We start from the raw sequence: 17,212 nt of genomic DNA, 5'->3' as shown, positions 1-17,212 counted from the left end.
TATGTACTTGGTTTTTGGAAGGTATTGATACAATATTATGCTTAGTAACAGGAAATTCAAATGCTATACAGAAATAACTGTTGAATAATTAGCATTAGTTAAAGAAAAGATATATATGTCACATTTCCGAGATAAAAGTCGTGACGGACAAACGAGAAATTTCTCACCTCGCGGGCAACACTAATCAAAGTTGAGTGTCTCTTTGCAGGATCAATTGATATTGATCAGTGGATCTATATTTTACTATTTTACACATAATTCTAGCAACGTGTACCTCCATGTAGAACTACGAGAAATAGAAAGCCCACAAACACGACTTTTTTTTTTTTTTTTTTTTTTTTTTTACCACAATCTCATATAGCATGATATCGAAACAGGGTCCTTCAGCACTAGGGGAGATCCTTCTAATACATTGAAACCTCTTATTTACTGACACCGACGGGACATGATTATTTGTGCGTAAATGAGAAGTGTTCATTATTCAGAGAGGTTGTACACATTTAGATTACTCATAATTCATATGGTAGTTGTATGAAGCATAATAAATACATTAGTTATAAAACTAAATGTAGGCTAATATCGAAATATTGCACTCCATGTACGAGTTACTGTGGCAATAAGGAATCATCTCCATTTGTAAAGAAACAAAAGTATCTCTGGAGAATGATTTTATATGGGCGTGTACTGCAAAATATAATGATTTCTGTGATAATTTTCTTCTCAAGTACAAGTTCTACACACACACTGTTAAGAGAGGTTTCACTGTATTGAACCGCGGTGCTCCTCTGCCTTTATGAAACAGCACGTTCATACTAATCATCTATCAGAAAAAAAATATCGTGTTTCTAAATTACATGTTTAGACTGTTAGTGTAAACCCTACTATAGTCACATAAAAATAATTTTCGTTCTAACACTATTTAACTGGATAAGCATAAACTGTAAAGGTGTTTAAAAAAAGCAAGAGTAAAGAAAGCAGAAACAATGGATGATGACTAATAGAGCATCCTCAGGAGTTTCCCTTTCAATAATCAGCGATAAAGACATCATCCACCATCACTGATGAAGTGTGAGACAGCTACACCTATCCAAACACAATCACTAATGATCTGGTTGTTATCAGACTCCTTTGGCAAACACTATTGACATTCTATTCTCTCTTTTTCCATAACCAATGAACTCTATCAGACACACCAAAAAGTGCCAAGATTCTGTTATCTATTATGGCGGTTGACTTTCACTTGGCAGTTCCATCCCAGTAGGCAGAAGAGGATGCTTCTAATGATAATAATCTGTTTTCTTCTTCTCTGTACAAATTGATATGGTCCAGCAGACGAATGAATCGCTCTAATTCTTTTGTTTTTTTTCTTTTATTTTGCAGGTGATCGTCCTCGGAAGTACAGTCATCATTCTTCCTGATGAAGATGATGACGTCAACAATGGTGAGTACAGAACAATCAACAATTATTATTTCTCCGTTCATTCATTCATTGAGGTATCTTCCATTTTTCTCTCTTTTCTCATCCAGGTTGTTCCACATCTTGTTTTACAGAACAGAAGAAGACTCTACTCTACTTCTTTATAAAATATAAATTTTCCTCTCTATTTGGATAACTTTCATCTAATTTCAATTGTTTTTGTTTTATCAAATTCTTTTCTTCTTTTGGTTCTTTCATGTTATCGTTTTTCTACTCATGGATATAAGACAAACCTATGTTTTTCGGTAACTGTTTAATGAGATACTTTCTACAATAGAAAGAAAAACTTTCCTCATCTTCTTATTGCTCCATCACGATCTTATGAACTTTATGTCGGAAGTGCAGCTGAAAATTCAGAATAATTATTTATTGTAATTCGTGATGAAAAACACCTTCTTTTCGTAGATTTAGAATTGTTACAGCTCCAAATGGAGAACTGTAGTTAAATTTTTATTTCTTCATTATTATACTCGTTGAGCAATGGCGTACACTGAATTTCATTAAAGGAGGATGGACGACGTGCCAAAAGGATCATACGGTCCAATGAAACCGAACCACGAGTCAGAGGCTTCTTAAGTGTAGTCCCAAAGGCCAGATCTCGTTTTATGAGACGTCTTATCTATATAGTAAGTTCTTAAGCTTTTATTTTTCTATTTCTATTTATGGGCTTAAACCCCGATCACCCTTGCGTGGAATGGGTCACTAATTTCGTGACCCGTGATCTGGAAGATCCCGAGGCAGTCAGAACCATGACCCATCAGACTTGGTGACCCTGGAAGACCGTGATCTGGTCTGACCCGAACAGATCCAATACCAAGGAAGATAAAATGGTTAATCACTGCCAGCAATTTTTGAAGTCTATTAATGTAATTCTATAAATGAGATTTAAAAAAAAAGAAACATATAAAGTAAGCAAGTAGCAGAGTTACGTGTACACGACGTGAAGGAGTTTGGTTTGCATTGAGAGATATTTTTTAAATTAATGTTTAATTTGGAAATAGCAGTAGATTTCTACAACTTCCAGTTTTAGTAGAGAGTATGGAACCGGAATATATTCTTGACAGGATACATTGATGGCAGAAAACGGCTTCTCGCTATCTATTACCGTTTTTACTCTATGTTAATCAATGTTAAAAACGGAAATTGTAATGTAGTTAAGAATGGAGATAAAATGTATTCTTCGGATGCTTAATCGATTGCAAGAAACTACTTCCGGCTATTTATTTTCGTTTTTACTCTATAATGATAGACGTTAAAACCAGAAATGGTTAACTTCTACCACTGCCGTTTAAATATCACATCCATAAATACATTCGATTCCCAACTTTAGACCCTCTACATCCTGGCCAAAATTGATGGTGATTCATCAATTAGTTCCTCAGGTTTTTCTGTTTCCCGGACGGACGGACGGACAATTGCACTACCTGGAGAGTGAAGAGTTGAATTAAATGTAACTCTGGTGCGTATGTACTGGGCTATGTTTTGCGGCTGCGATCTTTCTACTTTGCAGTGGGAGCTCAGTGGTTACCAGGCGAAATCCCTTGGGGATTTGAGTCCCTCTGAAACTCATGGGAGTTCTCAACTGTTCTTAAAGTTTCTGTGTTCATGTCCCTGTCATATTGGATTAAGTAGAATATTGTATATGATTAATTAGAAGTCCATGGAGATAAATATCCTGTTTGGGGCGGATTAAAACAAATGATAGAGCGCTTCCCTCTAGGACATGTGTATTTGTGGTGACCAACATAATTTTCATGGGTTTTCTCGAGATTCTCCCGTTTCCTCCCTGATTATCATAACATCATTTTTTTTTTCAAAATTATTTTTACTAATCATCCGACTTGTTTAATCTGCAGGACATAATTAATGTTTTTCGTCTCGACGAAAACGGGACGAGAGAAAATATTTCATCATTTTCGTGGGCAGCACTAATTCACTAATGTCTTATATTTCAAAATCTGTTTTAGTGTTCCATGATTCATAGCATAAAAACTAGAATTGATAAAGTGATTATAAGCATAATGATAGATAATTTATCAATGTTTCAAGATTCCATAAAACTATAAACTTTAATTATAAATTATAAAATCTTTGAGTGCTCTGTTAGGAATATTTAACTATTTCGCCTAGATGTTTATGGAACCCATAACTCTCTTAAATGCTTGGGACGGACGTTAACGTGATGGACAGACGGAAACGTTTTCATGATATATAGGATTGATTAGATGTCGAGCATGCAATTTTATACATTATAGTCGTACTCTATTTCAAATACAATTTAATACCATTTGTATATTAATTTTTAAGATAACTTCTTCTTGTGAATGGATTAGTAAAGAAATAATGAAGGTTTACTCCTCGTCACATGTAATCACATGATTTAATGATTTAAGTTTAAAAGATTAGTTTAAAGGATTAAGTTTAAAGGGAATACTATTTAATTATTAAACTCCTTAAACTATTTATGTGATATTTAGTTAGTTTTCCATGAAATTATTTTCGTCTAAAAAAACCGTCCTTTTACGTAACCACTTGGCGTAACGATCCATTTGTGAGACTAAGCCTGCTCCAGCGCCACCTGCTAGCGACTGGTTGAACTACGTCCGGCCTAGCAGCGAACACGTGATCAGCGCGCTGTGACGCTCTGTCCCTAACAGGCGCATCAGGAGCTCTAGTGGCCGTCACGTCTTGTTTTCACGTGACTCCCCAGTTTGCCTCACGACGCTAGGTGGACGCCGAAAATTGGGAAGCACCAGCCGGGAATCGAACCCAGGACCACGCGGACACGAGTCCAACTCTCCAACCACTAGATTACAGTGTTCCCTTTCTCTTACATGAATTATTTTTTTAATGAAACGCTTGGTATCTAATATGCGATTAATTGTGTGCTATTATTCCTATTACATTGCTATTTTCTGTAAGAATACAGATGTTTAGTCGATATCTTTGAATATATATAATATTTGCCTTGTTAAGATGAATTACGAGTAGTTCTGTCTGTAGTGCGAACGACTTTTACGTTCGTTTGGGTATGAGCATAGATTAGAGATTCTGAATAATGTATATCTTTTCTTATCTAATGCTGTGTTCAACAGTTATTTCTATATATCATTTGAATTTACTTAAGTGCAAAATTCTATCAAAACTAGGCCTACTTTTAAAAGTCAAATACTACATAAAGTTACAAGACGAGACGAAAATTCTTCGAAATAAGACGAGAAAATCTTTCCGAGAATCGAGACGTAGACGAGACGAGAAAGAATCCTGTAAAAAAATCAGTCAGGACAAGGCTTCTACAGAATTTACGAGACAAGAAAACCTTATTTCTAGTATCGTAGACAACACTAGGCATAAACATGAGATATAAAACTAAATATTAAATCTTTCATTATTTTCGAATTTGGAATAGTTGAATTTTTGGTACCAGGATAATCAAATAATTCCTGTGCCGAAAGTTAAAGTACAGAAATTGTATTTTTTTTTTTTTTTTTTGAGTTTCTAAAGGTTTCGAAAAACATGAAATAGACGGAAAATACTAGATGGACATTTTTACGGGTATTTCCACAGTGACACAAATAAATTTTAAAAATGAATTTGAGTATAACATCAGATTCTCAGGATTCATTGCTAACTTTGATGAAACAACCAGATATAAACCGTTAAAATTTAAATAATTAAGAAATGTCGCTCTTAATGAGAAAAAATAAAATAAAATAATAAGACTTGTCTGTTTTATTTGTGAAGTACTCCTCCTGCTTCTAAAGACCCACAATGACATTTCAGATGGAGTAACCGGAAGCTTCCTGCTCTTTTACAGACAATGCTGCTTATCATTTACCTTAATGAGAGGAAAGAAACCTTTTTTTCTTTTTTTAAATTTCTTTTAATTCCCTTGCATTGCTTAGTAATCTAAACATTTCCTTAAACAATTGTCGCGCCTTTTCTTCCCCGTTCAGTACTCGTGGCTACTCGTAATGACATAGCTAAAAACTTCCACACGGAATTTCACAGCCGCTCGCTTTTATCAGATAAAACGAGGCAACAAATTGCAGAGCACTTGCGCCAATATCCCACAACAAATAATGGTCGCATGCGACACAAACAATATAATATAGTTTTCTTGGAAGACACGTGTATAAAACAGCAACTGGTCCGAGAATTTCACTTTTTAAGTACTGTTTTTACTTTCTAGTTACTACAAGTGTAGGAAAAATATTATACTAAAAAAAAAATAATCTATATATTGTACTGGACAGATTTAATATTGTACTGGACAGATTTACACCTATCGTGATTTCTACTTACCAAAAATACGACGTTTGAATGTCCGTCCGTCCGAACTTTCTTAGCCACAGAGGTCTAATGGACACACTTGTCAACAAACCTCAACTTAATTTTAAATAATTATTATTTTCTTAGGAGCTTTCTCAAAGGATGGGTTGTTATTTACAGTGTCACAATAAGTCATGCAAATTTTCTGCTACATTTCGGCTGAAAAAGTATCAGAACCGCAATTGATAAAGGCGAAAACATACCATAATCGCGGTTACGGGTTACAAGAAAGAAATGGTTTTATTAGGATCACGCTAGTGGGCCTTATAAGATTGTAATGTTAATCATGTTAGTGGCCATTATGAGATTGTATTGTTGTTAGGATTACCCTAGAATGGTCATTTTAAGATTGTAACGTTATTAGCATCACGCTAGTGAAGTGAACCTTACAACATCGTAATGTTGTTAGGATCACGCTAGTGAGCCTTTTAAGATTGGTATGTTATTAGGATCACGCTAGTGGGTCTTATAAGATTGTAATGTTATTGAGATCTTGCTAGTGAGCCATATAAGATTGTAATGTTATTAGGATAATGCTAATAGGTCTTATAAGATTGTAATGTTAATCATGTTAGTGGCCATTATGAGATTGTATTGTTGTTAGGATTACCCTAGAATGGTCCTTTTAAGATTGTAACGTTATTAGCATCACGCTAGTGAGCCTTACAACATTTTAATGTTGTTAGAAACACACTAGTGAGCCTTATAAGATTGGTATGTTATTAGGATCACGCTACTGGGCCTTATAAGATTTTGTAATGTTATTACGTCCGTCCGTTACTCCACACGATAACTCTTGAATGAAAATGAATTTTTCAATAAGAATACGCAAACCGTTAAACTTATATTGCTGCACAATTTCCATTCCAACATAAGGAAGTGAAATATGGTTGAATTACAAGCAATTCTGCATAATACAATAGATTAATATAATAATACGTAAACCCCTTCATCTAATTCTTTATTCTTGAATTCTGTTGGTGGTATGATGGCTCAATGATAGGGCGCTCACTTCTAGTCCAAGGAGTTCCTGGTTCCATTCCAGGTTATGTGAGTTTGTGTTGGACAACATGGTGTCCATGGGTTCTCCTGTTTCTTGCCACCTTCTCATTTCGCAAATTATTTCATAATTACTTGCTTTCATTAATTATTCGCCTTGTTTAGCCTAAAGGGTATAATCACGGGACATTAAACTAAAGATTTAATTTCATCTTCAAACTGGAAAGGTTAATAGTTTCACTTGGCAATCGAAATGTTCTGGGTTCATATTATATGATCTCCATTTTTCTTTATTAAGCCACGCGAACTGACTGCCTAGATGGTTCATGTAGTATATAGATCTAGACTCTAGCTGACTCTTTTTTTAAAATCCTTTTTTCTTTCATTGTTAATGTTTTGCAGTATCCATGTTTCTCTTTGTACCACTTTACCACAGTTTTTTTTCTCCTATATAACAGAATAATAAAGGTTTGTGGTCTCGTATGCGATTGTCGATGGGTACACAGAAATTAACAGTTTTACATAGCATCATTTACATATCTTTAAGTTTTACGTCCCACGGTTATGCCGGTTAGGCTAAAGGAGACGGTGATAATGAGAGATGAGTGAAATGGTGGAATGAAGAAAGTGGGAGGAAACGGGAGAACCCCGAGAAAACCCACGAGCACGGTGTTTGTCCACCACAAAGTTCACACGGCGCGAGTTGGGATCGAACCAGGGACCCCAAGCACCGGAGGTGAACGCTCTACCACTGAGCCACCGCGCCCCCTATTGGAATTAAGAGGTAGTAAGAATGAGCGCCGATCGAATGAGTAGAATGACGTTTGCTTAGGTTGACAAATCTAAATGGGTCCCCCAAAATTATACAGAAATCAGCGCATTAGAACATCCAGTAACTCAGAACATTGGTAATCCACATTATGCAGTTACCTTAGTTCTTTAGTACAATAGCGCTTGGGAATGTTAACACACATACAGACATACGCACACACACACACACACACACACACATATATATATATATATATATATATATATATATATATATATATATATATATATATATATATATATATATATAAACCATTAATCATTAGAAAGCATTAGAAATGAAATGAAATCTGAATTTTATGTCCCACGTTATGCCAGCTAGGGTAAAGGAGGCGGTGATGATGAGAAATGAATGGAATGGTGGGATGAATAAAGTGAGTGGAGACGGGAGTGTGCCCTGAGAAAACCCACGCACACGGTGTTTGTCCACCACAAAGTCCACTTGGCGCGAGCTGGGATCATACCAAGGACGCCATGCCCCAGACGTGAACGTTCTACCACTGAGCCGCGGTAGAAAGCATTAGAAGTGGTTCATGCTTTTCAGATATTGTTTTCCACTGTGATAAGCTCTAGATATGGATACAGTTGAATGCATTACTAACAAATTCATTTCTTGCATCTTCTTTCATTTATCTTTAAACATCTAATATATTGCGTGTTCTCCGTGATATCCAATGACGCCAGTTTATGAACTGCTATAAAAATGCCTTCATGTGTTTACAATTTGTTTAAATAGCAAGATGATTTAGCACCTGATTGCCTTTTGACCTTAGACAATGTCTTTGCATATTCTTCTCAGCTACTTCTTCCAGCATCCATTCACAGCATTTATTTAATTTATTATCTTTATTAATTGATGTTATACGCTTGTCAGTGATTTATACAAACATTCCTCTGCGGATGATTACACGCTTTTATGTCTTTCCTTCCTCAAATGAAGCTTATATGCCTTATGGGCAAAGTGGAATTGATAATGAATGTGAACGGAATTATCACAAAAACTTCTAATAATAATAATAATAATAATAATAATAATAATAATAATAATAATAATAATAATAATAATAATAATAATAATAATAATAATAATAATAATAATAATAGTAATAATAATATAAAATATTTCTATCTTTCGTGCTGCAACCAGTTCTTATGAAAAAATACAACTCTGTAAAAATCGATATTTAGTAGAGTTGAATGTGAGTTTTGCGTCCCTTTCAGCAGCGAGGCTATATAAGATGTGGATCTACTGATTAACGTGAAATCCAAACCACGTGAGCTCCCGCCGGGAATCGAACCCGGGTCTTCCACGTCAAAGGCGCGTACCCTAACCACTTAGCCACAAACGAGCTCAAAACCGATAAACGCGTAAATCGTTTAGAACAGACCAGAGAAATAATATATACTGAAATACAAAATAACTGTCAATAATAATTATTATAATGACGATAAGTAAGAAAATAAATATCGCTTCCTTCTTCTATTTCGTGTTAGGCAATCGAAGGCTAAGGGCTGTGTGTGGAGATAAAATGATGATGTAGTCAGAACTACGCCCCGGTCCTTTATTTTCCCAACTTGTTCTAGATGCCCATTTAAATGGACTGGGTGTACATCGGAACTGCATGGGATCAAAAATATGACGAGACAAAATTTTCCCTACCCACTGGGGATCGAATCTAGGCCGCCAAGTTGGTAGAGAGTCATCTTACCGATTGTGCTACGGCGACTCTAAAATAAAAGTAAAAATCTTTAGGTCAGCGTTTGAAGTTGGTAGTGTGTAGGCTGAAGGAAACAGCTTCTAAATGTAAGTGAATAATAATGATAGTATTGGTGAAATGAGAAATTGGTAGAGTCTCAAGGGAACTTACAGATAAGATGTTATCAACTACAAACGCACATACGCTGGGATCGAACCAGACACCTTCGAACCAAAGATAACAACACTATTGGTTATTTATTTATTGTTAGTCATCCAATTTCTACACTTATTTCTACAATTGAGTCGTCCAGTTCTAAAATGGTTCTTGTACATTTACAGAAATCCCAGAAAACTTTTTTCAAAAGTAGGATGTGCAGGTTCTATAGAACTGAGGATATAGAAAACCTGAACATCTTCAAATATTTCCAGTTCTACAAACGCATCGATCCTAAATTTTTTCTCGGTTTTCTGTGATTTTCTGTAAATGGACAAGAGTCGTTTCAGAACTGGATGACTCAATTAATAGTGGTTGCTGATACCTGTTTAACACTTTTTCCCCTTTAATCTGAACACAGAGATTGAAGACACAAATGTCAAGGATGATTAGAAACATTCATCCTGAAGTAAAATTTGATCGTACGGTAGTCTCACCACGGGGTTGCCAGCCTAGTTCCATTAGCCGCTCTCAACTACTTCCACGAGATTCATTAAGTCACTGTGACCACAATAGTGAAAAAATTGAGAAAAAGGAAGAAAGAGGGATAAAAATAGGAATACACCAAAACAAACGGACGCAATGTTTCCCACTTAAGGATTAAATTTTCAATCCTTTGTAACGGAAATGAAAGCTTTATCATTAAGCCACATATGTGTCCTATGTTCCTTCGTTTATGTGAGTGTATCTACCGTTTTCGGGCACGAAAAAGTGAGTCTTGTCACTCAGTAATTGAAGTGACTTTGGAAAAAGCTATTAAGGTGATGAGGAGGAGAGAAGATACATACTTATTTTCATGTAAAGAATGAATCAGATGTGAGATTTTTCTATAGTGTATACTAATATTTATCACTCAGTTCTCTACTCACCGAGAAAAAACTTAGTTTTCCAGACATTACAATCAATATATAAGGAAAAGTATTTTATATACTGTATAAAATATGTGCAGGTGACTTTCAAATGTTTTCGCGATTTCTGAGATAGCATCAATTCGTTGAGAATTCTGGCGTGCTTTCATTCTACAGATACAATTTCTCTTGTTTAACAGTCTAAGTGCATCTTGTTTCGAATTTACAGCATTTTAAACATATTGCCTACATTTTTATCATGCTTTTAACTCCTTAAGGTAGCATTCTCCAACTCATATTTATCTTCTTTTTTATGATTGTATGATATGAGGAATCATCTTCTGACATTTGATCTTGTTATATCTATATATAATCACATGGGGTAAAAATTTCGAAGGTCAAAGAAACAAAATTTCGCCATTGGATGAAAGCTTTCGTGGCTTACAATTAGAGGACGTGTCTTTGCCCTGGGAAACCCGAGTTCTATTCCCGGTGGGAACTCATGGTTTGGATTCCATGAAGTCCCTGTTTTGTAGTCTTTTCCTACACTCTTTTTAGTTTACTCACTCAAAATTCTCTTTCGTAAAGGCTTATGTTTCAAAAACTCCCTTTGAAAAAAGTTTTTGATTACAAAAGTCTCTTTCATGAAGGCTTGAATCCAAAAAAGTCTCATTCATAATGCTTAGAGTTCAAGTCACTTTCATAAAGGTTTACATTCCAGAAGTCTGTTTTCTTCATTAAGGCCGAAAGTCTTTTTCATTAAGACTTGCGTTCTGAAAGTCTCTTCATAAAGGTTTAGATTCTTGACGTACTTTCAATGTAAGTGAAGACCATAACCATTTTAATTGTCTTGATTTGTAGTTATATTTTAAGAATTTTGTCCTAAAAATTTATTTTTACTTGTGAGATTGGAAACTTGAGAAAAATCTTCTTGCAAGTTCTATTTACGTGATAAAGAGCAGACCAGAAGACCGTCTGAAGTCACCAAAGAAAGCTGAATCCTCTTCGGAAGATAAACTATAAAAAAAAGGCAGTAAAATTGTTTAAAAAGGATAAACAAAGCTTTTTAAAAAAAAAGAAAAAGAAGAATCAAACATAGATAAAAAGAAATTAAAGAAGCGAATGAGGGAAAGGGCATTCCCGTGCCTTGAAAAGTGTTGGTACTTCATGGTCGACAAGTGCATTGTCAGCTGTGATACAGGACACAGGAATCCTTCACGCTTGCCTCTCGTAAATAAGAAAATTCGTTTCTCATTTGTCATCCTTTTTATTTATTTCTTTTTCTTTATTTGTTAATTCTGTGCATAAACTCTTCTTAATAACCAAGGCAGTGGGAGAAAGACAATCCAACAGCGTATTTAATTCCAAGGGAAAAAAAGAAAGAAAGATCATGAGTTCTCATTTGCTATTATAAATTAATGAGGAAAGAATTAAGAATATATATATATAATTTTTAATTATACACACAAACATGAAAGATTCAAGAGGAAACAAAATAAGTGAAAATGGTGAGTAAGAAAGAGACTTTGTGATAACATCTTTCAATATCCTTAACATGTGTAGTTCGTTGATCCGTATATTCACACAATTATCCAGTCACAAGTATGCATATGTTGCATTTTCTGTTACGTATTTCGATTAAACAAAAACAAAAACAAAAACAAAAAACAATGAATTGCAGAATTTATCAATTCGAATTTTAATAAAATAATAAACTTGAGACTCTAGGCTGTGAAGGTCTCTAGTCAGATTAGTGACCGTGCTCAACTTAGTGATGTGTGGTTGGCGCATTATCTTCCAGCAGCATTATTTCTGGCTTGACTCACAAGCAATTGACTACTTCTTTCCGCATAAAGCTTCACTCTAGAGTTGCCCACGGCACGAAACGAGACAAAGGTCTTTCAATAGAAACAGATATTTTCTGAGACGAGATAATCTCAATTCTTGGCTCATATGGAGCTCTACTTCCTACACGATCTAGAAAAGACCTTTCAAAATGAAATTAATAAATAATTGAATGTTTAAATGCACTTATAAAAGTCAATTAAATGATAGACTGAATAAAGTTCGAATATCTAGAGTATATAACAAATAAGACATTTCGAAACCCAGTAGTGTTAGGGATGCGCACGAGACAAGATTTGAGACTGTCTCGTCTCGAAAATGTGCTGTAAAAGTGATGTCTCGACTCGAAAAATGTATATTTTTCTATTGGAAGAGCTGTGTCTCGACTCGAATTTTGTCAGGAAAATTCTGTCTTGACTCGTCTCGTGCTCATCCCTAAGTAGTGTTAAGAATAAAGTTCTGTTTGAATAAGCCTTGTGTAATACATGTGACAGATTGGAAATTGAATAACACTAAGCAGTGACTGGCGTATACTATACAGAATTTAATTAACTGGATGTGAGTTCATGCTCTAAGGTTGATATCGTTTTAGAACTTTTGTGTGTATAGACTATACTGCATATTAATACGATAAATAGTATTTTTCATCATATTGAAGGGGAGGTTAACACTTTCAATCCTACTGAAGTTCCGGAACAACAGGCTGTAAACTTACATTAAATCCGAGTGTCGTTTGGTAACGACACCGCCACTTAAAATTTAAAATACCAACCAAAAATGATTTTGTATGCTCTTTCATTTGAGAAAGTAATTTTGAGTGATTTGTGAATTATCTACTGGCAAACCTGATCCAAGAATGACTTTCAGTCATTGTAGAAAGAGACTAAAGAAGGTGTAACATTATCATTCACAACACCCAAGCATTATTAATTTCCAAGAAATAAAGTTATTATTTGCAATGATACTCACGTATGTCTTGTTCGGAAACCAACATCTTCTAATAGATTGGAACTTTTTTTTTTTCATTTCTAAAAATTTCAACCGTTTAGAGTAAACAGTCAGGAAGATATCTATATATTACCACAAAATGCTAAGTTTATATATTTGTGGTCAAGAAAAGTTTATATGTTTGTGGCCAATCCTTTCGACAATGAGATCTCAAAAACCACTGCTAGTGCTAGAAAAGTGCTAGAAAGTGTTAGAAACGTACTGTTTACGTTGGTAGATTCCAAATTTTGTGTAGATTTGCCAGTTTTCATTCAAATAATAATAAAGAAACTTGTCTTTATATTTCTATTCCACATTTTAGGCGTCGTTTTGGCCGTATTGACTCTTGTGAACGGCAACTAGTAAAAGAGCTGCGTATAGCGAGTTGATGGACATTTCAGGCGCTTTGCTTTAATCGGAATGAGAAAACCTATTGAAAGTTGTCAACTTCGAAGGCTTGTGGACCCACAAGGAGGAGTACTCGGATATGGAATTATATATATTAAAAAAAAAAATACTTGCATTTGGTATCATCTATTACTTATCTAAGTTTGCCACAAACTCATCTCGACATGCTACATATTAAAACACTACATTTATATGTTTGTATATAGCAATTCACTCCCTTTGAGAGTATTCCTGTCCTTTACTTGTATCCGTAAAGTGACTTGCACAGATATAGTGAGAAGTGGGAATGAGAATAATGCTGGTAGAACTGTACGTTGTGTAAATAGCACAAGTTCAGCTAGTGATTTTTAAAAATAAGCCTTATTTTCTTCAGAACACAGGTCTTTCTCAATTTAAATACCCCTAGGATCGAAAGTGTTAAAACCTGAAACCTCTGTTTCGTACGCTACTGATGGTGAGTATAATGGAAGATTATAATTATGAAGTTAATGAGAGGAAGTGTTGTTGTGTAAGATGCTGCCCTTTAAAAACTCAGAGGGCATGGGACTGAACTAGAGACACTTTGTATCAGAGGCGAAAGTAATTATTCAATATCTTTGTAGTAGGTGTAAGACCTTTTGGAAACAATGTCTTTGATCATTCTTGTGTCTTCAGCTCCTGGCATCCCAAATGATAAAATACTATCACGTTTGGGTATCAAGAGAGCTTTTAGCTCTATTGAAGATCTTCTTCTTTTTATTATTATTTCAAAGAATTCTCTGTAGTTCTTTTTTCGACCCTATCAAAATCTAACAACACACTTTTGTATGCATGATCACATGCATGTCAATCACCTGCACATAGCATGCATGATGGATAAAAGATTTCCTTACCTTGGTTTAGGTCACTGACTCTTCATGTTCCTACTCCTTAAAGTTGGCATTGCGATGGAAAAAGGTGGAGCTTTATTTTTCTCTTTTCCCTGTTTCCAAGGCATTGATCTCTTAAACATAGCACTTCAGCTAGTAGCGTGGGATTGAAAATTCGCTTTGGCCGGCCGTTCCTTGATTCTTTGATAAATTTTGCCACACCTTTATTTTGACCTCAAGAGAGGAGGGAACAATTACATGTGATGACTTATTGGCTAAGAGTAGTTGTTTTTTTGTAATGTTGTCTTACATGTAATCCTACACTATGTTTAATGTTCTGTTGTTCTTTTGTAGTTAATTTCCTATTGACTTGTTGATGAATAAACTTAAATATTGTGGTAAATAAAGTTGAATCAACAATGTAGAATGCAAATTGGAATTTCATATGTAATCATGGTTGAGAACTGGTGTTGATTTATAACTACTTTATTTGCTTGTCTGTACTTATAGATAAAATAATATACGTGTGTGAGTTTGTCTCTTCCATCAGCATTTCGCATAGAATAGGTGGCCTAGAGACATCAAATGTGGTAACAGATAGATCTTCACCAGATCTAATTGCGTACGAAGTTGTTTTTTTTTAATTTTCGGCTCGATGGTGGTTTGGAGTAAAATTTATGCACATTTCTAGTTGTATCTAAGAATTCCTTACCTGTATGCAATTAACAATACATATTTGTTATGCGGGTTTACATAAAAGGAGAGGATAAATATCCCGGAACTACGAAATTCTGAAGAAAGAAATGGAACGCATTAAGATAGTAGAGGAAGACCAATGATAGAATATGTAGATGTAGTTACGAAGAAGAGGCCTTATCAAAGTATGAAACAGATCTCCCAAGGGAAAGAAAGGTTTTAAAATGTCCATGTTGCCCACCAACGTATGGTTGAGATGAACAAGAAGAAGACAGATATTAGTGTAAAATCGATGGCTTTCTGGGTCTTGAGACGAGTAGTGACACTTTGGCACCATTCAAGTTTAACCTAATGGAGGGGTCATAGAAGGGTGTGGGGTTGATGAAAAATAACATCTTCAAAATTACCGATATTAGCATCGAATCCATAGTTTTCGGGATTACTAAACTGGTTGTTCACAGTCCCGATGACATTTTAACACAAATTTAGGCAAAACGAGACATGTCAACTGGCTTGGGAATTGACAGGAACAACGCTGAAGGCGTTGCTCTTCGTTATTTATTCATTTATTTATTTTTTATTCGTATTGACAGGGGCAACGCCGGATACGTTATTTTTTTTATTTATTTATTTCAGTCTTGGGGAAGGAATGTGTTAGGTACTATCCCCGCATTTGGCTGGTGTGAATAAGGAAAGGCCAGGTGAACTTCACTCAGAATGACTGACCTGAAAAAGTTTTTACACAGTTTCGTGCGAGTGTCCCCACCGGGAATCAAACCCAGGACAGCTCGCACCAAAGACGAGAGCGTTATCGACTACGCTACGTGGGGCTAGAGGTAATGTGTTTTCACGAATAATCAATAAATGGAATAAACCTTGAGGGCTTTTTTTAACCTCCACTAAGCCATCATAACACACCCCATGTGAGATGATGAAATGGCGACGAGGCAAAACTGTTGATTGAACTTTGCCTCTCTCATCCCTAAATCACATAAACAGACGGAGTGCTGTCCAATTGTAGCAAACTTTGAAAACATAATACAATCGAAAAGTTCGCCAAGTGTAATTCGATTTCCCCAGGCACTGATCTCGATATCTCAGGGAATTCAGCAGACAGTTCAAAAATCGATATTCTACAGTACGACGTTCACAAATCACATGATTCAGGCTTAAGCTCGGTCGTCTGTCACTACAGTTTTCGATCGTTGGCCGCTCTCGTCGTGCATATCGATAAGCTCTTCTTTAAACTCTCTACAATAGTCCTGTGCACTGCCATCATTACTATGAAGTTCTCACCGTAATTATTCTCATTCGGCGATGAAATACAGTTGTATTATTTCCTTCCGCCTGCAGCAATTGAATTAAACCACGCAGTTCACACTTGGCGGGAGCTTCACTTGTACTATATGTTTACAAGCTCTCTACTTCAGGATGATTGAAAGGAAAAGTCTGTCTATCGGGTGGAGAAAGGGACGATGTCCAATGAACAGCTTTGTCTTATTCCCATTTCGTCATCTCACGTGGTTCCCCTACGGTGGCTTAACAAATGTTGAAAAGAATAACCCTCGTATTTTAATAGCTTTACATGCTTTGAGATGTAATACCTCAATGTTTGAAACACAATTAGGGATAATGCTTAAAAATCCTGTAACTGACTATTTTAAACGCAGTCATTTTAATCTTGACTATGTGATTCTACTTTCACATGGTCCTTGCCTTCAGATCCATAGTAAGAGAGTTAGTAATGATCAGCCCGATATATTTCCTTAATGATCAACATTCTCGAGAAATACGCAGTTTACTGTAATTACTTAAGCAAGAAGTAAAGCAGTTGAATTCTTAATTTTCTTTTTACTCTTAATTGCATGCTTGTCCATTTATATTTCTTGATCAATTTATAAAATGTTTATATAAAAAGTCCATGGTATATGTTCGGTGAGGTTAATTTTAATTACAATTATTTCAGAATTTCTTAAGTATTTCAATATATGCACTGGTATACGTCAATTTTATTCACATATATTTTGA

At 35.3% G+C, this 17,212-nt stretch overlaps 1 protein-coding gene across 1 annotated transcript in view; it reads left to right on the top strand.

Annotated features, from left to right (window-relative positions):
- Window positions 1–17,212, top strand: part of Cht6 (Chitinase 6) — a 334,867-nt gene that overhangs the window by 72,808 nt on the left and 244,847 nt on the right. Inside the window, 1 exon segment of the mRNA XM_081751078.1 lies at window positions 1,381–1,441. Within this exon segment, the coding sequence (XP_081607204.1) occupies window positions 1,418–1,441 (24 nt within the window). The 5' untranslated portion in view covers window positions 1,381–1,417.

This window comes from Thermobia domestica, chromosome 3, assembly GCF_964235325.1.
Source record: "Thermobia domestica chromosome 3, izTheDome1.hap1.1, whole genome shotgun sequence".
Classification (NCBI taxonomy): Eukaryota; Metazoa; Arthropoda; class Insecta; order Zygentoma; family Lepismatidae; genus Thermobia; species Thermobia domestica.
This window is presented reverse-complemented; position numbering and strand designations above follow the sequence as displayed.